The sequence below is a fragment of the Siphateles boraxobius genome, unplaced genomic scaffold, assembly GCF_051911475.1.
Source record: "Siphateles boraxobius isolate OS27281-9 unplaced genomic scaffold, OSU_SipBor_1 82, whole genome shotgun sequence".
Taxonomy (NCBI): Eukaryota; Metazoa; Chordata; class Actinopteri; order Cypriniformes; family Leuciscidae; genus Siphateles; species Siphateles boraxobius.
In genome coordinates this window covers 1025001-1052500 of record NW_027509211.1, presented here as the reverse complement: position 1 = coordinate 1052500, position 27500 = coordinate 1025001, and the positions used below count along the sequence as shown (strand labels likewise).

Sequence of the window (27500 nt, the reverse complement as noted above, 5' to 3'; positions counted from 1 at the left end):
CCAGTCCCGCTGGAGTTACAGACTTTATTAAAGCTGAGCGTTTAGAGTCGAGATACGGTCTTCAACACCGGCTGCTTATGAACTCGCTCACACATTTATTGTGGATCATTTTTAACCCACAAAAGTTACAAACTGCAGCTTTAAAAATAGCCAATGGGGAAAGAAAAATAACCTTAATTCAAACAGAAACATGATAACTACTAATGTGGACTAAAGTCATTGTGAGATTTTAAGATTTTTGTAAGATTTTGAATAGTAATTCCTTCCGATGTATTTGATATCACTTTAGTCATTAGTGTGTTAATACTTTACTTTACTGATCCGAAATATTAGTAGTTCCTTTAGAAAGATGTAGTGAATTATTACTATTCAAAATCTTACAAAAACCTCAAAAGCTTACAATGATTCAGTCAATATTAGGGAGTTATCATGTTTTTCACGTTAAAATACTGATCCAAATGTAAAAGTAAAAGTTCTTTAGAAGGATGTAGTAACACTTGAGTCATTATAATGGGTTACCATTACCTTATATTATACATTATGCATTATTAATATTATGAACCTGTAGCCTATATAGTTCTTAGTGAGGTATGAAAAAAAGTAGTTATTGATTAGCTAATAACTTCCACATTCAACTGAGCGCTATTAAGTTTACTAATTTGTTAATAGGAGTGCATAATGCATTGTTAGTTAATATCAGTTCCGTTTCGAACGAGCGTTTAACTCAAAATCCTGAAAGATAATCATCAGTAGCGCGTTTCCATCGCCATTCAAATTGAAATTGCGAAATGAAAATACGGCCAATGGAAACTCGTCAATTTCGCAAAAACTCCCCTTTATCGCTAACAAGTTTTTACGCTCGCATGAGGAGGTTTTTCAGGCCGTTCGAAAAATAAATATTTCGCAAAACTGCGATGGAAAACAGTTTTTGCGCATTTACAGTCATGACGTAGAAGCCGCGTTGTGTTTGGAGAGAATAAATTCATAAAAGTAAAAAGAATTACAGGAATACTGGATTCTAAACCTCAAAGAAATGCCACAATCACGACCTGAACCAGAAATGAGGGAGAAACACCCAGTGTGTGTGGCGAGAAACCACACACACACACACACACACACACACACACACACACACACACACACACACACACACACACACACACACACACACACACACACAAACACACACACACACACACACACACACACTCACTCGCACACACACACACACACACACACACACACACACACACACACAAACACACACACACACACACACTCACTCGCACACACACATATCCTTAATAATAATAATGGCCAGTGCAGTGGCTGAGATATAAGTTACGTAAACTATATAAATAAATAAGTTATATATTATATTATAAACCAACATCCGTCGCCGTGATTTTTGGAATGATTATCGCGAAAGGAAAAAAAATGACGTTTTAGTCACATAACATCGGTTAATGTAAACGCCGTTATTTCGCAATAGTTTTTTGTCGACATTTAGAAAAAATCGCAAACGTTTTGCGCAAATCTGTTATGGAGTGTTTCTGTGATAACATGTGTGCTTGTCTTACCCGCGCAGTGTGTGTGTGTGTGTGTGTGTGTGCGCATGTCCGTCTGTCCGCGTGCGTCAGCTTATATTCTGAGCGCTGAATGGAGCGCATGCGCAGATCGTAAATCACATGAAAGCGCATCAGGTTCATGAAGTGTTTTATTCATGCTTTCCTGTGTTTATTTCATATGCATTCATTGTTTTTGTTTTTTTCTTATGCATTAATATTCTCTTCTCTTTAATGAACGCATGATCCGCTCGTCATCATCATCAGTGTTTATTCTAGTGCAATGATTTATGAGGCAAATTCAGACTCACAACGGGTTGCATATCAGATTCAGAATAATGTGTTTCAAAGCAATAATTACCATGCTGTGTAATAAATGTGAATCTCTCTCTTTTAGAGTGTCTCTGTCTGTGTGTTTATGGGGTGCAGGGCTGGTCACCATGGCGACCACAAGCAATGGAGAGGCTGATAAAGGAAAGCGTCTCTCTCTCTCTCTCTCTCATATGAAAGCAGGAGCAGCAGCGCGTGCAGATGTCGTGTTTTATCTCTCATCATCTGGAGATGACAGCCGGATCTGGATCTGGTGGGTTCAGTGTTAGTCTTGTTCTCTGATGGCCTGTGTTTGCGGAGATGACGCTTCGCGTTGCTGTGCGTCGTGTCGTCGCGTGTTTGACGTCGCGTTGATTCTGCCCTGTTCTCACACACTATGCGCGCGCTGCCTGGCCGAGGGGGCGGGGCCTGTGCGGGGCGGGGGCGTGATCAGGGGCGTGGCCTCCGCCTCTCGTCCAATCTGTGCCGTTCTGTGTCCGAACTGTCGTCACAGTGTCGAGCTGCCCTGCTTTGATTGGTCGTCTGCTTTGACCTGCCTGCCCTTTGACCCCACAGTGACCCCTGACCCTAAAGCGAGTGAGGAGACAGGTGAGTGTCCTGCATACTATTTCCTTCTATTTCCAGTATGAAAACTGAAGCTACGTACATTATTCTCAAGACATGGACAATATCATCATGGTGATTCCGTGAAATCGGTGCCTTTTGCGTCCCTAACAAATAATCAGTTCTAAAAAAACGTAATGTTACTATGGATCATATGCATCAATATAAGACCAAGTAAAAGCCAATAAAATATCATTTTAAATAATTAAAATCACATTATATATGCTATGGGTGAGGATTTTAGCCTGTCCCTCGCTATGGTTGTTCTTTTTCAACAGGACTTCTCATTTGTAAAATGTTGGTATAATTATACAATTTTCACAGTTTTAAATTGTCTTAAGTGTAATCTCATTGTTAAGCAATGGTTTTGACATAAATAGATATATTTTCTTATAAATATAAGTCATTTTTATCATTGTCGCCTAATTTCATATCAGTCCTGTTACTATCACCAAAAAAACCCTATAAAATAATGGTACAAACCAGAAGTGACATCGTTTCAAGGAAGTGACATCATTTAGATGAAGTGGATATCCCACAGTGTAAGCAAGGATGAGTTTCTCTCTTCTTAATTGTCCTATTTTTCATGTTTTATCATGGTTGTTAGAGAGGGGTCGGCATACAACATCAGTCCTGTTACCATTTTTTAAAGTGCACATATAAAAAATTATTTATTAATCCTAATATTACCAATATCTAGAAGAATTAGCCTTTCAGATTACATACATGTGCCTTTCTGACCTTGACCTGTTAGCTAGAAATGAGCATATTAGCATCAGATCATCAGTCCTGTTAGTATCCCAGAGCAGTAGGGAGCACAGATTCTAGCCCAGCTGCAGAACTCAGTCATAGATGGTGTATTTGTTATTTGCAGAGGAAAACATTCAAATGCAATTTAAGGACTAGGACAACAACTAAGCAACATAGACATTTATAAAGGTTATTTTGTGTGTTATTGAGCTAAAAGCGGCGACATATGAGCATCGACATGCTTACCATTGCTTGTTTATGCATCTGTTTTTTATTTGTATACATATGCTCCTTACTTTTTTATGTCTTATTTGCATAGAATTAACATCACTTTTAATTTGCTATACACTTCTACAGTTGTTACAGTTTTACAGAGAACAGGCAGATTGTCATGGCCTAATGTTCCATATAACTAGTATGGAAGTAAATAAGTTCATAACTCCTGTCCATAATGCATGCAATAAACAAACAATAGGTGAGTAAAGACACTCTCGGATATTGAGAGCTCAGTCCTGTTACTGTCATTAATTTGATATTTTAAAATAAAAATGACGTTTGACAGTCAAACGGATCTCACCATAGTAACCTGCACTATATTGCATTTTGGACAAGACATTTAGTACTTTGAATCAGTTTATTTATTCATTTTGTTCTTTCTCTTATTGTTTTCTGTGTCATTGCCGTCTCTGTCCTTTAGATGGCAGTGTAGATCTTTCTGAAGAGGAAATGGAGAGCTCAGTTATAGGTGGGCTGTTCATACTGCCCACTACACACTGCATACTGCCCACTACACACTGCATACTACACACTGCACACTACACACTGCACATACACACTGCATACTGCACACTACACACTACACACTGCACATACACACTGCACACTACACACTGCACACTGCATACTACACACTGCACACTACACACTGCACATACACACTGCATACTGCACACTACACACTGCACATACACACTGCACACTACACACTGCACATACACACTGCATACTGCACACTACACACTGCACACTACTGCACATACACACTGCACACTACACACTGCATACTGGACACTACACACTGCACATACACACATACATACTGCACACTACACATACACACTGCATACTGCACACTACACACTGCATACTACATACTACACACTGCACATACACACTGCACACTACACACTGCATACTGCACACTAAACGCTGCACATACACACTGCACATACACACATACATACTGCACACTACACATACACACTGCATATACACACAGACACTGCATACTGCACACTACACACTGGACACTACACACTGCATACTACACACTGCATACTACATACTACACACTGCACATACACACTGCACACTACACACTGCATACTGCATACTGCACACTAAACGCTGCACATACACACTGCATACTGCACACTACACACTGGACACTACACACTGCACACTGCACACTACACACTGCACACTAAACGCTGCACATACACACTGCACACTACACATACACACTGCATACTGCACACTACACACTGCATACTGGACACTGCACACTACACACTGCATACTGCACACTGTACAATATACACTGCATACTGGACACTACACACTGCACCCTACACACTGGACACTACACACTCCATACTGCACACTACACACTAAACACTACACACTGCATACTGGACACTAAACACTGCATACTGGACATTGCACAACTGTATATTACACCGCTTACTGCACAATATACACAGTAAACCCGGCACACTAGAGATGCGCGGATGGGCTATTATTTCATCCGCAACCGCATCACAAAACTCATCATCCGTCCGCCATCCATCCGCACCAACGTTTTTGACCAATTTTCCACTGATACAAGGCGCTGCTGATGACAGCCGCGAGACTAGAAACCGCCCGCCATCCGCCCGAATTTAATTAAAATATTTTTTTTCGTCACGTCATCCGCCCGATCCGCGGTTTATCCGCGGAGTCCGCGGCTATAACCGCCAACCGCGCATCTCTACTACACACTGCACAATACACACTGCATAGTGCACACTATACACTGCACAATCACACTGCTTTTTGCACACTATACACTGCATACTACACACTACATACTGCACACTTCTTTAAGCTTGACGTCGATTAGTCGCTGATCATGGCCTACAGGGGGCGCAAAGTCAAAATTATCACATACTAAATCAGAATTATGATATACTAAGATAAAAGAAAGTTTTCTCTTAACATTTTGCTATAATTAATTAAAACTTTTTAAGTTATAATTTTAACCTATGTCATAAATATGACCTATTAAATCAGAATTTTGACATTTTATGCTATAATTATGATTTATAAAAGCATGATTATTTTTCCTGTGTGGACGTGTAAATGCACTTCCACAGTCTTTTCTTTCATATATCTGTGTAAATGACGTCTGCAGGTCTGGTGTTCGCTCTGGATTCGTCGCGCTCTGATTCGCCGCTTCGCCTTTCAGGATCCGCCCTCTCCGTAAGCATCACGGGTCAGGTGTGCTGTGAGGATGAGCGGAACGAACCGCCTCCACTGCCTCAGGTGTGCGGGAGCGTGAGCGTCTCCAGAGGACAGTATTACTGGGAGATCGACGTCTGCAACAGCGCCCTCTATAGGATCGGTAAGAGAGGAGACGCTGCTCATGTATGCAGAGATATTTTGCTACATAAAACAAATGTAGGCCTTAATCTTCTACTCATCCTTCCCTCGGGTCATTTTGACCTGGATTTTTTTTGTTAAATTTTTTTTCAATGTAGTGTTCATCAGAGAGGGATCCATTAAAATGAATTAAAAGGTTTTTTAGAATTTAAGTTGAAAGAATATGGGGAATGTGCTAAAATTACTATTTATTTATCTATTATTTATTGATTAAATCCAGTATTTAGTATTTAAAGGTAAATAATATAAAAAAACTGCCAAAAAATTGCATTCAAAAATAGAAAAGATATTATCAAAATAAAATACTCTTTCAGGACAAAAAAAAGAAGTATAATTTTAGGGTTTGGGGTTTTGCTGTTATGATTCATATAAGTGTGATTGGTTCTTTCCTCAGGTGTGATATCATCACGTGATGGGCGTGGCTGGTGGTTGGAGAGGCGTGGCCTAGTGTTTCACGCGGTTTTTGATGGACGGCGTGAGCTCCTCCCCTATATTCCTCCTCAGCTGAAGACAGTGGGCGTGTTTCTCAATGTGGGCGGAGCTTCAATCACCTTCCACAATCCTGTCACTCAAGAGTTTCTTGCCGCTGTCCCCTCCCACTTTAGCGTTCCTCTCCGTCCTGCTCTCCAATTGGGCCAGGGAAGACTCAAGCTCCGCCCCGGCCTGCCGCCACCCAATCACGTGTTTCTCAGCCCCAGCTCCACCTATCGAGGTCCAGGAGGGGCGGAGTCTGGGCGCTGGAGGCGGGGCCTGTCGTTCGGGTCCGTCAGGGCCGTGGTTCAGAAGTTCGAGGAGATGTCGACCGTGTCGGACTCAGACTCGGGTCTCGTTTCCAGCGTCGGGTCACTGTCTGAACACAATACCAGTACTGAATAACAACATCAACAACATTTATTGACGTTTAGCTTCTGCTGGGGAATGATGTATTTATATTCAGTGGGAGAGATTGTGCTCCTTTTGAGTGATGATTGAGAATTGAACACACATCTGGACTGAAACACTATACATGCTGAATAAATACTGATATACACTAACAGTCAAACAATTTGGACTGGTAAGATCGTTTTTTAAAAAGAAGTCTCACCAAGGGTGCATTTATTTGATTAAAAATACACACACAAAAAAACAGTAATATTGTCTAATATTATTAGAATGTAAATCAGCTGTTTTCTATGTGAATATACAGTAAAGTGTAATTTATTCCTGTGATCAAAGCTGAATTTTCAGCATCATTACTCCAGTCTTCAGTGTCACATGATCCTTCAGAAATCAGTATAATATGATGATCTGATGCTCAAGAAACATTTATGATTATTATCAGTGTTGAAAACAGTTATTTACATTTTTATTTCAGGATTCTTTGATGAATAGAAAGTTCAAAAGAACAGCATTTAGCTGAAATATAATCTTTTGTAACATTAAACAGCACCGTTCAAAAGTTCGGGGTCAGTAAGAAGTTTTATTTTTGCGGGGAAAGAAATTAAAGAATTTAATTTAACTTTTATTTATCAAGGATGAATTAAATTGATAAAAATTGACATGAAGACATTTATAATGTTACAAAAGATTCTATTTCAAATAAATGCTGTTTTTTTAACTTTCTTTTCATCAAAGAATCCTGGAAAAAATTGTACACTGTTTTCAACATTGATAATAATCATAAATGTTTCTTGAGCTTTAAATCATCATATTATACTGATTTCTGAAGGATCATGTGACACTGAAGACTGGAAACACAGGAATAAATTACATTTTAAAATATATTAAAATAGAAAACAGTTATTTTAAATTGTCATAATATTTAACAATATCACTGTTTTTGTTGTATTTTTAGAAGAGACTTCTTTTATTAACATTAAAAATCTTACCGATCCAAAACTTTTCAACGGCAGTGTATATATTAATCACGATCACCATTAAACTGCCTGTCATTTTTTATTTTATTTTTTTGTATATAAAACAGTAAAAAAAAGTCAGGTCCCTGAAATGTGTAAATAATACAATTATTTCATTGCTTTATTGTGGTTGGTCAATGGCGGCATTCAGCGGTCAAATATCTGCAAATCACGACTCTGACAAACATTTCAGAAGAGATCTCAATAATGTCTCAAATGTGTCTCAAATCATTGATGTATTATAGTTAATGTTACTGTTTTGAACTGGATTTTATTTTTATATTTTATTCTATATATTTAATTAGTTTATCTTCAATCGCACATCCTTCCTTTTTCTCTTTTCTCACACTCCCTCAGTTCGTACTTTGGCCGGGACAGTAAATTCATTAATCAGTAATTCCCAGTTCATAGTTTCAGTTGGACATTAGTCTGATGTCTTATAAATGTTACTACTTGTTTCAGAACATTCAGAGAACATTCTAAAGTAACGTTCAGAGAATATTCTAAAGTAACGTTCAGAGAACATTCTAAAGTAACATTCAGAGAACATTCAAAAGTAACATTCAGAGAACATTCTAAAGTAACGTTCAGAGAACATTCTAAAGTAACGTTCAGAGAACATTCTAAAGTAACATTCAGAGAACATTCAAAAGTAACATTCAGAGAACGTTCAAAAGTAACAATAAGAGAACATTCTAAAGTAACGTTCAGAGAACATTCTAAAGTAACGTTCAGAGAACATTCTAAAGTAACGTTCAGAGAACATTCTAAAGTAACGTTCAGAGAACACTCTAAAGTAACGTTCAGAGAACATTCTAAAGTAACATTCAGAGAACATTCAAAAGTAACATTCAGAGAACGTTCAAAAGTAACAATAAGAGAACATTCTAAAGTAACGTTCAGAGAACATTCTAAAGTAACGTTCAGAGAACATTCTAAAGTAACGTTCAGAGAACATTCTAAAGTAACGTTCAGAGAACATTCTAAAGTAACATTCAGAGAACATTCAAAAGTAACATTCAGAGAACGTTCAAAAGTAACAATAAGAGAACATTCTAAAGTAACGTTCAGAGAACATTCTAAAGTAACAATAAGAGAACATTCTAAAGTAACGTTCAGAGAACATTCTAAAGTAACAATCAGAGAACGATTAAACATTCAGCAGTGAGTGTATCTGATCATGTGTGTGTTGTTCAGCAGTGAGTGTATCTGATCATGTGTGTGTTGTTAAGCAGTGAGTGTATCTGATCATGTGTGTGTTGTTCAGCAGTGAGTGTATCTGATTATGTGTGTGTTGTTCAGCAGTAAGTGTATCTGATCATGTGTGTGTTGTTCAGCAGTGAGTGTATCTGATCATGTGTGTGTTGTTAAGCAGTGAGTGTATCTGATCATGTGTGTGTTGTTCAGCAGTGAGTGTATCTGATCATGTGTGTGTTGTTCAGCAGTAAGTGTATCTGATCATGTGTGTGTTGTTCAGCAGTGAGTGTATCTGATCATGTGTGTGTTGTTCAGCAGTGAGTGTATCTGATCATGTGTGTGTTGTTCAGCAGTGAGTGTATCTGATCATGTGTGTGTTGTTCAGCATTGAGTGTATCTGATCATGTGTGTGTTGTTCAGCAGTGAGTGTATCTGATCATGTGTGTGTTGTTCAGCAGTGAGTGTATCTGATCATGTGTGTGTTCTCTGCAGAAGAAGACGGTGATCTGTCCTGCGCTGTCGTGTCCTCACACACTCCAGCCTGAAGACCAGTGCTGTCCAGTGTGTGACGGAACAAATAGGCTGTTCCCAGAGTGCTGTATCAAGGCACCTCAGTGGGAAGTCTGTGGGAAGGAAAAGTGTGGCAAAAAACGCTGCACAACGAGAAGAGGTGACCGGACCCTGAGGAAGATTGTGGAGAAGGACCGATTCCAGACCTTGGGGGACCTGCGGAAGCAGTGGACTGAGTCTGGAGTAGAAACATCCAGAGCCACCGTGCACAGGCGTGTGCAGGAAATGGGCTACAGGTGCCGCATTCCCCAGGTCAAGACACTTTTGAACCAGAAACAGCGGCAGAAGCGCCTGACCTGGGCTACAGAGAAGCTGCACTGGACTGTTGCTCAGTGGTCCAAAGTACTTTTTTCGGATGAAAGCAAATTTTGCATGTCATTCGGAAATCAAGGTGCCAGAGTCTGGAGGAAGACTGGGGAGAAGGAAATGCCAAAATGCCTGAAGTCCAGTGTCAAGTACCCACAGTCAGTGATGGTCTGGGGTGCCATGTCAGCTGCTGGTGTTGGTCCACTGTGTTTTATCAAGGGCAGGGTCAATGCAGCTAGCTATCAGGAGATTTTAGGAGAAGGGGTTGGTGATGGCGCAGTGGATAAGACACATGCCTTTGGTGTGAGAGACCCGGGTTCGAATCCACTGTGAGACACCAATGTGTCCCTGAGCAAGACACTTAACCCCTAGTTGCTCCAGAGGCGTGCGACCTCTGACATATATAGCAATTGTAAGTCGCTTTGGAGAAAAGCGTCAGATAAATGAATAAATGTAAACATAACCCTGAACACTTTAATCTGCTGCTTTTCATGTGTCACTCTAAAATGTCATAATTTTTTTGAATTTCAATGAAATGAATATTTTAGTTTTTATTGGCAGATTATTGCTGAAGTGAAAAAAGTTTTATGTTCTTTTTGCAACACAGATTGTTTCAAAACAGCTTTACAGAGATAACAGGAAAATAATGTTGTAATACTATTGTTAAATATAAAATTAAATGTCCCCAACTAAGCAAGCCAAAAGCCAATGAATGAAAAAGGACCATTTAACCTGTTAAGAAGAAGAAAAGACAGGAAAAAACAGTAGAGCACCTGAGCAACTGCCTTTTTCAGGAAAAGTAAAAGCTTTTAAAATATCTTTAGATCTTATTTCATTTAACCTCAAATGCACCTCGTTAGTGGGTTTTGGCCTTCAGAAATACACCAGTCCTCTTTCCAGAAGCACTTTTGAGGGTGTTGAACCTAATAATTCCATGAGGAAAGTCGTCACTGGTCAGTCGGCTCAGATTGTGCTAAATTTCATTCTGGAGGTTTTTACTCATCATCCTTCTGTTCCCACTTTTGTTTTCCCTCTGATTAATACGCCGGTCATTGGCCCGTCTCTGAATGTTTCTCATCGAGGAACCAGATTGGATCGGTTTTCACAACCTCGTTCCAGTTGTCTGACTTCATTTTTGTGTCTTCGGTGTCAAGCGGAGAAAACTCAAGGGAACATGAAAGAAACTAACGCTTATTTTCCACCAGCCTTCGGATAAAACCAGCTAATCAATGTTTAGAGCATTTTAAACCTCAGTATTTTCCATTCACTGTTCCCGTCTGTTGTTCATCTTCCCTTATATAACACTAAAGCCATTGGGTTTTTTCGGTAGATGAACAACAGGCCAGTAAATAACAGTTTTCAACACTGATAATAATCATAAATGTTTCTTGAGCATCAAATCATCATATTATAGTGATATCTGAAGGATCATGTGACACTGAAGACTGGAGTAATGATGCTGAAAATACAGCTTTGATCACAGGAATAAATAACACTTTATTATATATTCACATAGAAAACAGTGATTTACATTGAAATAATATTTAACAATATTACTGTTTTCTTCTTTCTATTTTTAATCAAATAAATGCAGCCGTACCAGAAGAGACTTCTTTTCAAAACATTAAAAAAATCTTACCAATCCAAAACTTTTGACTGGTATTAGTCCATGTATTTGATATTTGGTAGGTGTTTAGCACTTATAAGACACTATAAGACACTGGCAAACAGAGACTTGTTTTGATCAGGAGTGTTTGGGAAGCGCCCTCTTGTGTTCACAGCAATAAGTCAAGTCACCTTTATTTATAGCGCTTTTTACAATACAAATTGATTCAAAGCAGCTTTACCGAGATAACAGGAAAGTAAAGTTGTAATAGTATTGTTAAATTCGAAATTAAATGTTAAATGTCCCCAACTAATCAAGCCAAAAGCCAATGGCGAATAAAGGCGAAAAAAGGCGACAGTGGCAAGGAACCCAAACCAAACAAAACATGATGTAGATCCCTATCATTTAATCCCAATAATTTGGCTAACTCATAACTCCACACTCTTCCTAATGACCTTTCCCAAAAATATTGCTTTATTCATTTTCTAATCAATCTGTTATTTATACATGAATACAAATATACTACAATAAACACTTCAATTGTTGCAATCATATTGTTGAAACATCCCAATGGGGAAATACATTACTGCGATTCCACTGCGGTACAGCGTTGCCATATGGAAAGTAACATTGATATTTTTTCAATTTACAGTAAAACTATGTTAGACAAAGTTGCTTTGTGAATAAAAATATGTAATTTACCTATCAAAGACTCTGAAAAAAAAATCCCCCTTGAGAAGAGATGTTTAGAAATAGAGCAATTTGTGGAGCACTTCAACAGGTGTACGGTCATGTGACTTAAAAACAGCACATCATTGGCTACCTTAAAGCCTGTCCTTTTAATTCCCATAGTGCAATATATTGTAGTAGAGTTGAGGTTGATTACTTACACCACTAACACAAGTTTGGGTGGCTTGAAACAGTCCTGGCTAAACCATTGGATCCTTTATCAATCGTTTGTTCTTAACCAATACTTTTGAACATCTTTGCATCAAAAAGGAGGGATATTATTTGGTAACAATCCTGTTCATCTCAATGTCAATTGCCCCACTTTAAAAGAAACAGCATACGCCTGAAACAGCCGTGATTGTTTATTTCTTTTCTGTTCTTTTTGAGTTTGCATCCCTGGAAAACAGCTGATGTGTGTGTGTTTTTATAATAACAACATGAGCTAAATTAAAACCCAAAAGTAATAACAGTGATAAAGCAGCATTCTGCCAAGATTACTGTAGATGAAACTCAGAAATGTTTCTGTTTTTCCACAAAAACCCCAAAAGCAAGTCATTCTTTGAAATAATAAAATCAATATATACTGTAAGCCACCTGTATATACTGTATAATCACTATGACTCTTAACTAACTTATACTTGTACTTATACTAAGTAATCAACGATAATGGTGTCTAGTTTTCCAGCAATCACAGCCAAGATTAAAGTCACATGCATGTGTTCTTGTCATTGATGTTTCATTCACACACACACTAAACACCATCATGGTAACACACATGAAATTTAAAAAATGCAATAAACATTAATTTAACAACATTAGATGTAACATAAAATCCTATATGCACATAACTGATTAGAAAAAAACTATGAAGAAACAGTAATTTCAACAAAAATACATCAAATGTGAAGTGTCACGCAGGGAATTGTGGGAATGTCACTTTACTTTTTTTTCACTGTAAATTATACAATGACTTGTTCTTTTCCACTTCCAAAAACTGTAAACAGTGCGGTTTGATTGGTTTTGCTGAGCTGTACTTCACTCCCACAGACTGTTGAACGTCCACACAACTTCCACCTTCAGCTAAAAATCTGTATATAAATAAAGTTCTGTTCGTGTTTAATCTGTCAATAAACAGTGATTTGCTAAAACAGTGCGCTCTCTGGACGGGGCTATACAAGTGTGTTTCCTCCACAAAGTGTTTATGCACTTAATGGGTCAGCAAAGTCTCATGAACTCATTTGTGCTTTAACAAGGGGTCATGAACTGGATTATTTTATTATTTTATAATGTTGCCTGGGGTGCCCTTATAATGTTAGTATGGTTTTTACACCAAACATTGTCATAATTAAGAAATAAAAGGCATTTTTCCTAGCCTGATTTTAGCCTCTGATTTGAACGCTCTGTTTGAAGGGGCGTGTCTGATGTGAGACTTCAGTGTAAACGCCCACTGCTGTGATTGGCTGACATGTTTGCATATAAAATAGCTAGTGGTACATGTGAAACTCCCGGAAACTACTACGTTTTTACTATTACAGCTATCGAGAAGATTAACAAATCTTTAAATGTATTGTCTAAAGCATTATATTTAAATCTATTCCATCACATGAAAGGTTGCAGATGACATACAGTCTGGTGATCGCGTGAATAAAGATCTCATTATTGCAACGCAGTTTTTGCACACTCACGAATGCTTTTTCACCAAATAATAATGCAAACACGACGTAAATACAGGTAGAGCTTCGTTGTGCAGTGTAACAGCGTCATTGATTTCATAACGAGATTTGCACGCTGTGTGATTGATTGACTGACAGCTTGGGCGATTGGAAAGGGAACGTTCTTTGGTCGCTTTCTTTCTATAACTTTATCACAGTTTTAATATTATTTCATCTTAATAGAAACGATGTGAAGTTGATCGTTTAGTCACTGATGCATAAACAGTATTGAATGATTTTGAGAGAAAGATAATACTGAACTTGAATAATTACACATCAGAAATCACTGCTCACAGATCAGGCATTAAAGGTGCCTTGTGTAACATCCGCAAAAAAAATCAATTCATACTCCACATTCCATACCAGATGGGGGCAGTCTACCTCCAGAAAGTGAATTGATCTACTCTAGAGTAACAAATGAGAAACGGCATAGTCTCTATGCTCCGCCCCTACCTCCACAACGACTCTAGAGCCAAAGCCGAAGCCGAGCCAACTCCTAATAGAGGACGTTTTGACTCCAGAGGAACGTTGGTTGATGTCAAGTGATTTTTAAATGACATCTTCAAGCTACTCCCCTTCACCTTTACCAGTGAATGTTCATATTCGTTTTGTTCATGTTACATTTTTATTGTTAGTTTGAATTACATTAATTTGACAGACAGCATTCACTGATGTTGACCAAGCTAGCGCCATTCAGAGCTGCCAACTCTCACGAATTCACCGTCACCGATTCTGTCAATGTTATTACGCAATTCAACAAAAAATACCGTTTTGGCGCTTGTAAATGTTACACGACAGATCCCTAGCGCACGTGAACCGATCATCTCTACTAGCTAATAGTAAAAACACACGAACACTGTTGAAAGATACAGTATGCTACAATTTATCTTCATACATAATACCGACCAATCATTTTTTTTATCAGCGTGCAGAGGTCAATAACATAGCTGGAGAACAAATATGTCAGATTTACCTCAGGAAAGCAATTTAGTAAACATAATATAGCTCACGTAGTTCTCATTACACCTTTCAATGTAGCCATCGCTAACTTTAGAACTTACATCAAACAGCCTTCGATACATTTCTATGTTATAACTTCCCGAAAAAACTAAACAAACATATAAAACAAACTTCTAGCGAAATACTAACAGCATCTTACTTACCAATCCAAAAGAAATGTTGCAAGTTCGGAGTCAAACCTCATTTCTTTCATTTCCATTAGTTGTCTCCAACGATGGAAAGCAGTGCCAATGTTAACTCTGGTTCTGCTCCTTTTTTTATCCGATTTTATTTGTGATTCCGAGCGCGGTTTATTCCCTGCAGCGGGTGGTTGTGGGAAGGGTCTCTTGCGAAGGCCTTCAGCCATTCTTCCGCTCTCTTCCCTGAACTGAACTGTAGTAGTGGGCTGTACTTTCCACACGATTGACATCAGGTTCAAGTACGTCCACAAGCCGTGCGACTTATTCGTGTATTGCAGTTTGGCTGGTGATGCCCGCATACCGCCTCCCATGGCCGAAACTGGTATTACGACACCTGTCGGGCCGGGGCTAGTAATTTAGCATGCTAATTCAGGTTGATATCTCTGCAGCACTATAACTTTTCGTTTTTTTAATGACATCATCGCCCTTATTTCTTCTCATTCTTTTGATCCGTGTAACTCATTTTTTGTATATTTTTAACTCAATTCTGACACATGGCACCTTTAAAATAAACATGGTTACTTACATGTTTGTGGCGTTGCTGGCAGATCCGTGTCGTAAAAGTCTGTTTGCAGAGCCTGTGTTGGAAATTGTGACTGATTTTCTGTTGATTTAATAAAGCTTATCCACCCATTCCTAATATTGGAATCCGAAGGAAGCTTATGCAGCGACTGTCTTCTTCCACAACCAGGTACTGCACAATATTTTGTAAATGTTTATTGCTTGGTAGCTCGGTCCAGTTTAGCAAAATTACCTCGTCGTAGGCCTATGTTATAGCATGTATCGCGGGGCTAAACAGGCCGTGTTGAAGTAGGCTTGATCTTCTTTTGCAGAGGAGGGTTTTATCCTCTTTGACGGCATAGATCCCCACTTTGATAAACCTGTCGTTCGCTGAGCCTGGTGTCAATAAAAACTTTTATTGGACTAACAAGGAATTTTTCAGTTCTGAAACTTACCGGATATTGTTATAGTATGAAGACCTCCTGTATGTCAAAAGCTCAAGGAAAATTTGATTTCTCAGTTCATCACCCCTTTAACAATTTCATTCTGGGTGGATTTGTATTTCATGGAAAAGGACAGGTTTGAATCTTCCGGCACTATATGAGCTGGAAAATGAGAGCATGAAAAATTATTTAATTTACATCTTTATATTGTGAAAACTTGGTATGTAGCAAAAGTTTAGACATGAACTGAATATTTCAGCTCATTTCTATTTGAAGATTCACACATTCATGAGGTGAATTTTAGGACATAAATATAGCCAATCATAACATTAAAACTGAAATGTTTTGAAGAATTGTTTTCATGATTGATCCCTGCTCTCCTTTCTGAGAACTCATGTACTCGTGTTCATACGCAGTGGGCGGAGCTTCTCTTATATTTAGCACAACACAAACTTCTTTCACATATAAAAGCTCTCCGACTCTTGTCACGCCACTGACCGACGCACGTTTGCGTTGCGTGCTGAGAGTGTGTGAGGCGACCAGCAGTATATTGAAGTGTGTGTGAGAGATCTCCATCATGGCTGTGGATGGTAAAGACCAGAGTCATTTGGTGAGTGTTTCTTCGATCTTTCTGTGTTTTGCCCCATTAGCCCCTGCTGGTAGATGTTGTAACTACACCACCTGTCTACTGGTTTAGCTGAGTACAAGTGTTATCAAGAGATGTGAAAATGAAGAAGAGATGGTGATAAATAGCATTGCAGCAACAGAAACTGTATTACATGTATTTAATAATATTCACTGAATGCATATGAAAGATTAATATGCAATAAAACAAAATAAATATCATGAACTAACTTTATATTGACAGACTCCTCTGTATGGAAGGCCATTTCATGAATCATGCTTTGGTAAATCGAAATTATGACAGTACTAAGTCATATTTATGAGTTTAAAGTCGAAATTATGACATACTAAGTTGACAAAAAATTATGACATTAAAATGTTTAAATACTGTCACAAATATTGCATACTAGTAAATAAAAAAATTCTAAATTATGACATACTAATCCATAATTATGAAAGATCTAAATCTTGACTAAATTAAAATGATGACTAAAAAACAATGATGACATTTAAAAGTCAAAATTCTGACAAGTCATAATAACATAAAAAGTCAAAATTATGACACTAAGTTGACTTCAAAAGTCAACATTATGACTTGTTGAAATTATTACAAGTCATATTTCTTAGATTAAGTCAAAATTCTGACTTTTAAAGTCGAAATTATGACATACTAAGTCACATTTCTTACATGAAAATTTGAAATGCCTTACCAAGTTGACAAAAAAAATCATAATTATGACATTAAAAAGTCAAAAAAGTTGAAATTATGACATACTGTCACATTTATTATTACATGAAATTTCAAAATCATGACTTAAAAAAAATGACATAAATATTTCGAAATTTTGATATACCAAGTCATATTTATTTATTAGATAAAAAGTCAAAATTATGACATATTAAATCATAATGAGATGACAAGGTGATGAAATGCTGCATTATCACTGATGAAATGAAGGATATTTTAAGAGTAAAGAAGGTGACAGAGAAGCTGGTTTAATGAGTTCATATAGAGAATAATATTATAAATGAAGAAGAGACGGTGATAAATAGCCCTGCATCCGCAGAAACTGCTATTGCCAACTCCAGAAGTGTGTTTAAAACACCAACATTAAATAAATACACAAGAGAGCAACACAATGGTCAAAAGCATTTGCAAAGACGTTACAGACGCTGGCTTTATTTCTAGAAATAAATGTAATAGTCAAAGCTATTATATGTTTTATCACTAATGTAACATGGGTCATATTAATAATAACCACGACAGAGATACAACATCTGTGCTATTATTGGCACACATCTGTTATAAGTTTCTGAAATAAATCCAGATGGTCAATGATGAATAACATTAATGTGCATCAATAATCACATAAATGTGTTTGTATGTAAAATAAGACACATTTTTATAATTTAGCCATGCTCTCACAGCCACAGACTATGAGTAGTGCAATAATATCAAACCCTAACGTTAATAATAGCAAATATAAACATTTAAAACCTAGACTGGACTAGGCTAGTATTTTCAATTAGCAAAACAAACAATAGGGGTTGGCAATATGACAAAATATGATGAGAAATTTTATATCAAAACATTTAATTTTTACTGGAAATAATGGTGTTACTATAACAACAGCAAATAAAAAGAAATCATAATTATCTATACCAATTTCAAGTAACGTTATGTAGCAAAATTGAATAGTTAGCCTAACTAACCTTAAAGCTGTTAGGTCTCTTTTGCGGTTTATTGGGTTTTTAATAATAGCGCACACACACCACCACTTATTTTCTCATTAAACCTTTTTTTTTATCGCTTTAGCATGTCAATAACTTTAAGCAGTCCCGCAAACATTACTGTGTGGAAATACGGCGACACAAACTATGAATCCACAATTTACATCGTCGCCACATATCGTCATATCACTCAGCCCTGTCTCGTGTATTTCATTATTTTAACTGAATGCATCAATATGAAAGATTAATCCGCAAAATAACAACTTAAATATAATATACAAACTTACTTTATTTAATGACAGACTCTCCTCAGCACAGCCGTGATGACGTGATGCGTTTCCCGCGCGCGCGTTACGCTGTTAGCGTACAGACTCAAGCACGTGTACGTAGGTTACGTAACCTGGACTAACATCTACATTTATCACATTTATCACATTTATCACATTTATCAAACATCTATCACTACATTAGCATCTGCAGTGTCTGAGAGTTTAACATTGTCAGAACAAAGACAGGTTTATTTTTGACAGGTTTATCTGCAGAGTTTTTGCATCAAAAATACACAAAAAATGCCTCCTGTTTTCAAAAATCAATGTGTGTGTTTAGAAAAAGTTTAGAAATTGTGTAATTTTTCTAATATTAAATACTTAAATGTGGATACTTTTGAAATCAGAATCAATAATCCTTTCACAGTTTTACATCTGCCCAGGGTTACAGTGCTTAAAGTGCTTGAATTTGATTTTCTGAAATTTAAGTCCTGGAAAAACCTTGAAAACAGAATTTTTTTAAGAGGTACTTGAAAAGTGCTTGAACTGTTAATAATAATAATAAAAAAAAACATACAATCTTTTCACGCAAAATGAAAAAAATTTTTTTTTGCATAATAAAAACAAAATAATAAAAAAATAAAAAAATATAAGATATTGAAAACAAAGATATTGTTTGATAAGTGCTGATTGTAGTCCTTGAAAAACTACTCCCAAAAAGTAGTGCTTGAAAAGTGCTGGAAATGCATTTTACAGAATCTGTACGAACCCTGTCTGGGTTTTAGTAAAAATAGTATGTAGTAAAAATAAGAAGGTGATTTCAAGGCATTTTATGTTAGTTCTGTTTCTCAGTACTTACAGTTTTTACAGCCCTGAATCTCTATCTGTGTCTGTCCTGTAGGAACAAGGCATTCACACAAACCATGCAGGCCGACTTCACAGAGACCGTCGTCCCCGAACATCCCTATCTGAACTCAGTCCGTGTCACCAGTGTGGAGGTCAGTGAGTCTCTATATACTCACTATATACTCAGTACTCACTATATACTCACTATATACTCAGTACTCACTATATACTCACTATATACTTAGTACTCACTATATACACTCACTACATACTCAAGAGTACTTACTATATACTCAATACACTTACTATATACTCAGGACTTACTATATACACTCACTACATACTCAGAGTACTCACTATATACACACACTATATACCCAGTACTCACTATATACTCAGTACTCACTATATACCCACTTTATACTCAGTACTCACTATATACCGACTATATACACAGTACTCACTATATACCCACTATATACTCAGTACTCACTATATACTCAGTACTCACTATATACCCACTATATACTCAGTACTCACTATATACTCACTATATACTCAGTACTCACTATATATTCAGTACTCACTATATACCCACTATATACTCAGTACTCACTGTATACCCACTATATACTCAGTACTCACTATATACTCACTATATACTTAGTACTCACTATATACTCAGTACTCACTGTATACTCAGTGCTTACTATATACTCAGTACTCACTGTATACTCAGTTCTCTATATACTCACAATATACTGTTCTCTCTATATACTCACTATATACTCAGTACTCTCTATATACTCACTATATACTCAGTTCTCTACATACTCACTATATACTCAGTTCTCTCTATATACTCACTATATACTCAGTACTCTCTATATACTCACTATACACTCAGTACACACTGTATAGTCAGTACTCACTATATACCCAGTACTCACTATACTCAGTACTCACTATATACTCACTATATACTCAGTACTCACTATATACTCAGCACTCACTATATACACTCACTATATACTCTTAGTACTCACTATATACTTACTATTTACTCAGTACCGGTAGTCACTATATACTCAGTACTCACTATATACACTTACTATGTACTCAGAGTACTCCCTATATACTCACTATATACTGCAATACTCAATGCACTGAAGCATTATGGGTAATGTATTTCCTCTCTGTAGTGTGGGTCACACACTTTCAGCGGCTCTTCGTGACGTTGGTCGGAGCGGACTGGATCTTCCTCATGATCCTGGGCTTCATCATGGCAGTGCTCAGCTTCGTCATGGATCTCTTCGTCACACTCTTAACAGACGGTGAGTGTATGACATTAACCCTCATCCTTCCCTCGCACTTTATAACAAGTCTTTATCTCGTGGGTCAAAATCACCAGGAGCCCTAAAATTATACTTTTTTATTTTTTATTTTTAAAGATTTTAGGATCAAAATGACCCGAGGGAAGGAAAGCATTTCTTTCCCAAACTTTAATGCTTAGAAATCTAATTCCTCTGTCTGTCTCTGTAGCGCACCGGTGGATCTACGATATCTCGGACAGTCATGTTTTCCTGCAGTATTTCGCATGGGTCGCTTATTCCATGATCCTCATGTGTTTCGCGGCAGGATTCGCGAGCATTGTATCGCCTCAGGCTGTTGGTGAGACACACACACACACACACACACACACACACACACACACACACACACACACACACACACACACACACACACACAATCCATAATTATATTTAAAGCTAAACAATTTACGAGTTTTTCGGATAGCTTTGACTCTGATCTACAGGTGTAAGGAAATTAATGAGGACATTTGAGCTGAGAAACATGTGATGAACTCTTTCTATAATTCTTCAAACTCAAAATGACTGATGTGTGTGTGTCTGTGTGTTTGTGTGTGTGTGTGTGTGTGTGTGTGTGTGTGTGTGTGTGCGTGCGTGCGTGTGTGTGTGTGTGTGTGTGTGTGTGTGAGTGTGTGTGTGTGTGTGTGTGGGTGTGTGTGTGTGTGTGTTTTAGGATCAGGTATTCCTGAGATGACGACGGCTCTGAGAGGAGTCGTGCTGCCGGAGTATCTCACATTCAGAACACTAGTGTCCAAAGTCATCAGTCTGACCTGTGTGCTTGGAAGTGAATTACCTGTGGGCAAAGAGGTGAACACACACACACACACACACACACACACACACACACACACACACACACACTCATGGTGTTAATGGTAGCACGGGAGATGGAAGGAGTGCCCTCTGGTGGCGATGATGGGTATGATACTCAACAAAAAACATGCATTATTTTTAGATTTCTTTATGTGTCAGGCTTTACAGGGTTTATTATCAGGTGAGCTTGTTGTGATGTTGTGTGTGTGTGTGTGTGTGTGTGTGTGTGTGTGTGTGTGTGTGTGTGTGTGTGTGTGTGTGTGTGTGTGTGTGTGTGTGTGTGTGTGTGTGTGTGTGTGTGTGTGTTCTCTAGGGTCCTTTCGTACACATCGGCAGTATGTGTGCTGTTCTTCTCTGCAAATTCATGTCGCTCTTCAGTGGCATTTATAAGGTATTTAAAACATTATTATAGCATTCAATACATTATATCTACCCAACACAGATCTGTGCTTTGTGCTTTGTTTTGAATTCTGAAATGTATTGTTGTGAAAAGATGGTGTTAAAGCCCTTTTTTACCACATCAAATCTTTAAGTAATGATCATAAATTAGGTGTCATTCGAAAGCTTAAACACTCCAAATTCATCCTTTTAAAACTACTTTGAAATTGGACCCTGCGTTACCATAGAATAGCTACTTAACATTTTTAAGCAGTCAATTCTTGTGATATCAACTTCAAATTTGGGACACAGTTTGGTTAGTCACGTGGCTTTGATTTTATATAGCAATTTTAGAGGCCAAATTATTTTTTAAATATATTTTGTATTAAAAAACAAATATTTAGTTATGTATTTCAGTGTAGTTTACAGTACACTTACATTTTGATAACCCCTTCTTAACCACCCAGAATATACTAGAACCTTTTCAATCAGGTTTTAGATCACTGCATAGTACTGAAACAGCTCTGCTCAAAGTAACCAATGATCTTCTTCTTACACTAGATTCAGGTGATAATGCCATCCTGATATTATTGGAACTTAGTGCCGCCTTCGACACCGTTGATCAAAACATCCTCCTTACTCGTCTTGATCAGCAGGTGGGCATTAGGGAGACCGCATTACTTTGGTTCCGTTCCTATCTCAATGATAGGACTTTCTCAGTATCTATTGGCAAGTTCTCCTCATCTTCTGCTTCGTTTCATATGGGGTCCCTCAGGGGTCCATCTTGGGTCCTATGCTTTTTAGTCTGTATTAGGGATGGCGAAAACTAAAAATGTTCTTGACCGACCACCGAGCTTCATTAGCCGGTTGAAACCAGTTAACCGATTAGTTAAAAATATGCTACGCTATTTGAAATAACAGCCATTTGGAGCCGCGCCTGCAATTTCGCAAGTGGACAACATCCGGATACAGGTGGCATGTTAATGCAAAGTGTAAACGCAGCCTTACAAAAATAACTGGGTTGATCATGTTAAAGTCACATGATCATCTGGGTTTAAGCTTATAGCGTGCAATGACTATATTGACAGAAATGGGAGATTGATAAACATGCTGAAACAATAAAAACATTCAACATTTAAAACATAAAAAAAATTCCGATTCCGATTATTCCTCTGGCAAAGCAGAGTGCAGCTCTTCATGACTGACTGTGATTGTACAGGCGATCGCCTCGTTCAGATAATGTTGCAAAATTAAAATTAAAAATGACACACATAGTATCATGTAAGTCTAAATACACTGTTTTAAAGATTGACGTTTATTGTAAGGTTCAAATAAGTTTAATTTCTTGTCTAAACTGCGTCTGGCCATTATTTTCTGATAGTCACGTGGGGAGACTGGGCGGGGATTTAAATTAGCCTACGTCCACCTGTGAATGCAGACACGATGGCTGGATTGCGTTTACATTACAAGATCCGATCACAATGCGTCCTCGACTACCTCCGAACCTGGACACGCTGATCGGATAACATTCCGATCAGATATGTGTTTACACTTGTCTTTTCAATGTGTATGTGGACAACATCCGGATACAGGTCGCATGTTAATGCCAAGTGTAAACGCAGCCTCTGTCGCATCTCTCTGCCGCTCTGCCTCCCGCTCACACACACACTGCCCCGGCGCCGCCCTTCCACTCACGTCACTTTTTTAAATCCCCTACAGCACGAAACATTAGTCCCGCAAACGCGGCGCTGAGGAGCTTGTATGTAATCGGAGGACAAATGGCTCCTTAGTTTCGAAGGGGTTTGGGTACAAGGTGATTGCATTGAAAATAAAGGTGTTAGTCTAGCGCTAGAAGCTCATTTGAAACCGTGGCTAATTTAAGAAATGACAGCTCCGAAGAGACGCCGCTTTAGTTTGAGGCAGTGCTAACAATAATAAAGAAAGATGATCATCATCATCACCTTATCTGTTACCACTGAAATGTAGATGTAATGTATTTCCAAATCTAAGCCCATCTTATGCGGAATGTTGCCTAATAGACCGCAACACGATAAAACCAATGGATAAAACAGGCACCTTCAGAATGCGTAAAAGACTCACCGGCCGGGGCAGGTCTAACTCACTGTGTGCCTTCTAATAACGGACAGAACAACCTTTTTTGTATAATTAATATTATTTTTTTATTTTTCAAAAAGACAAGTGTTACATCTGTGCCATTTTTTTTTGGTGAAATGGTCCCACACACTACTTTTCTTTGCACGCTTCACCCTGTCGTCTGCCCTGGCTCTAGCCTCGAGTGTTTTAGCCTGTAGCCTTTACTTTTCGCAAACTTTGTGCGCGCAAACCCAAACGCTGTGACCTCGCGCCAAATGTTTTTATTGGTTTATTAAGTACAAACAGGCGAGTTATGAAAAATTGAGTGGGAGGGATTTGTTCACGTCACACAAAAATATCTTGGAATGAGATGGCTAACTGAAGTAGCGTTTAGTCCACTGTCTATAATAGCCTAATTTAGAGATCACTTTTTTTTTTTAAACGACTACCGACAACTTTGTTGGGTTAACGTTGATACGGTCAACCATTGGTCTAACGGTCATCGGTTAACATCCCTAGTCTGTATATGCTCCCACTGGGTAACATCATAAGGAAGCATAACATCTCTTTTCACCTCTATGCGGATGAATCACAGCTCTACTTGCCTCTAAAATCTAGGGACTCCATACAATCTCTTCTGGTCTGTCTCGAAGACATCAAAACTTGGATGGCTAACAACTTTCTCCAGTTAAATAGTGACAAGACAGAAGTCATTATTTTTGGCTCTCCCAAGGCAAGATGCACTGTGGTGCAAAATTTAGATCACTTCACCCCATTTATCAAACCTTATGCAAGAAACTTGGGTGTCATTCTTGACTCTGCCTTGACAAACAGATTAGTTCTGCTGTCAAGAAAAGTTTTTACCAGCTCAGAATGATTTCCCGCCTGAAGTCATTCCTATCTCGTGACAATCTTGAGAAAGTTATCCATACATCACGGCTGGATTATTGTAATTCCCTCTACTTTGGCTTCCCACAATCATCACTTAGAGGTTTGCAGTTGGTACAAAACGTAGCAGCGCGTCTTTTAACTGGCACCAGGAGGCGTGAGCACATCACCCTCATTCTGGCCTCCTTGCACTGGCTCCCAGTTCTTTGTAGGATACAGTTTAAAGTTTTACTGTTTGTTTTTAAGGCACTTAATGGGCTCGCCCCAGCCTATATGACCCACCTTTTACAGCCATACTCAGTTCAAAGGTCACTGAGATCCTCAAACAAAGGGCTCCTGCTTGTGCCGCGCTCAAGGCTTAAACAGAGGGGTGACAGAGCTTTTGCAATTGCTGCTCCACGGTTGTGGAACCAGCTCCCCCAGGATATTAGATCTGCCTCCTCCATTGCTGTATTCAAATCCAGGTTAAAAACTCATTTTTATTCCATGGCCATCCTTGTTCCCTAACTCTGTGTTGTGTGCCCTGATATTGAAGGTTTTATTTTTATTCATGTTTTATATGCTTATGACTATTGATTCCATGTGTTTTTATTTTCTGTCTTTTTAGTTATTCATTGTACAGCACTTTGTCAGTTTTGCGCTGTGTGTAAATGTGCTTTATAAATTAAAATTACTTACTTACTTTTTTACACTTTAATTTTTTGGAAGTGCTTTCTCTTCTGGAATAATCTCAGTCTTTTAAAAGAAACTAAGCTTAGCTCTGTATTCAAAGCGTTCATGAACTACAACCATTTACGTTCAGATCTAAGCTAAAAAAGTAAAGTTAAACCAAAATGCTCTTGATTGTGCTGGGTTTGTTTTGTTTTGTTTTTTAAATGTCATAATCAGTTGTTAACAATCAAGTATTCATTACGTTTTGGGTTACTTGACTGTAATCCTGTTCCCTGAAAAAGCAGATGCTGCGCCGATCAGTGCATTGGGAACGTGTTTAACGTGACCAGCGGTGAATATGTGTGCAACACGTCAATAAAATTGACCAGGAAATTTTATAGCCCTGGGGCGGTGACGTCAGCGGAGCGCGTGCGAGGCTATCAGTAGATCAGCCACAGCTGCAGCGACAGGTCTTTTGTGTAAAGAGCAGTCCTGGGACATCTTCAGCACGGCAATACAGCGCAGCATCTCGTTCTGCTTATTCAGGGAACAGGGCTACAGTCAAGTAACCCGAGACATTCCCTTTCCAAACCTACAGTCGATGCTGCGTTGATCAGCGCATTGGGAACGAGAATACCCTCGCCGCCGGGCTTGGAGGTGTCTGGGCCCCTTACGGTTGTGTAGTGTGTGCTCACAAGAACACAAGAAGGTCTCAGGCTTGAGCTTGTGATGTCGACTCAAGGACGTGAGTGCCTAGAGTGGCATGAACATCCAAACTATAAATCTTATGAATATGTACGGAGAGGACCAGCCCGCCACATCACACACATGCTACAGGGGGCACCTTGCCAAGCCTTGGGAAGAAGTGACCCACTAGGAGAATGAGCCCTGATGCCGACTGGCGATGCTTGACCGCGCACCATTTATAGGCAGGGGTAATAGCATCCCTCACCCAATGTGAAATTGTCCGCCCTCCATGACAAACAAACAGTTGCTCTGACTTACGCCACTGGCTAGTGCGGTGAACGTAGGCTGAAGGACTGAGCCTCTCCTGATCCGGTGGAGGGCAGAAGCCTCGAGAGTGACTGGATGTACGGTCGAGAAGGACTAGGATGAGGATGAAAGATTCTTTTTAAAGAAGTGATAGCCATAAGAAACCCATCTTAAAAGTCAGAAGTTTATCAGTCGCTGACTTCAAAAGATTCAAAGGGGTTCTCAACCAGGCCCTCCAGGATAATAGCTGAGTCCCATGAAGGGATCGTGGATTTAACGGGAGGCCTCAGCCGCCGGGCTCCACGACCGCAGCGGGCGAGCAGAGGATGCTCCTCAAGTGGCTTCCCGTCTATCAAGCTGATACAGCGGCCACATAAACCCTGAGAATGGGGGGGCATATGCCTGCTGATAATGTTTCTTCTGCATGAAGTCCAGAACTGAAGCAATCTGGCAGTTAACTGGTTTACGTGCAGTGTTCAACACCTATCAAAGACACCCATTTACTGGCATAACCTCCTCTAGTAGAGGGAGCCCCAGCACTGAGAAAGGTCTCGATCATATCAGCTGAAGACCCAGTGTCCCTCAGTCGGTACCCTTCCGGGGCCAAGCATGGACAACCCATAACTCTGGCTGGGAATATTGTGCCCTGCGTTCGAGACTGAAGGTCCACGCTGTTCGGTATCAGCCAGTGCGAGCCATCGAGGAGAGATATTATTTCCGAGAACAAAACTCTGTTCAGC

The 27500-nt window shown here is 38.7% G+C and overlaps 2 protein-coding genes and 1 long non-coding RNA gene across 3 annotated transcripts in view; all 3 read left to right on the top strand.

Annotated features, from left to right (window-relative positions):
- LOC143730857 (uncharacterized) overlaps positions 1-27500 on the top strand; it is a 160113-nt gene that overhangs the window by 66806 nt on the left and 65807 nt on the right. The window lies entirely within an intron of this gene.
- LOC143730832 (uncharacterized) lies at positions 2177-6928 on the top strand. Its single transcript, XM_077221381.1, has 4 exons — positions 2177-2483; positions 3946-3993; positions 5701-5910; positions 6343-6928. The coding sequence occupies exons 1-4, from the start codon at positions 2177-2179 to the stop codon at positions 6822-6824; spliced, it is 1047 nt and encodes a 348-aa protein (XP_077077496.1). The 3' UTR covers positions 6825-6928.
- The window catches only part of LOC143730851 (chloride channel protein 2-like), a 63251-nt gene continuing 52341 nt past the window's right edge, over positions 16591-27500 (top strand). The window contains exons 1-6 of the mRNA XM_077221422.1: positions 16591-16716; positions 19629-19725; positions 20776-20907; positions 21116-21244; positions 21617-21750; positions 22070-22147. Coding sequence (XP_077077537.1) covers positions 16684-16716; positions 19629-19725; positions 20776-20907; positions 21116-21244; positions 21617-21750; positions 22070-22147 — 603 coding nt within the window. The 5' untranslated portion in view covers positions 16591-16683. The remainder of the gene's footprint in view (positions 16717-19628; positions 19726-20775; positions 20908-21115; positions 21245-21616; positions 21751-22069; positions 22148-27500) is intronic.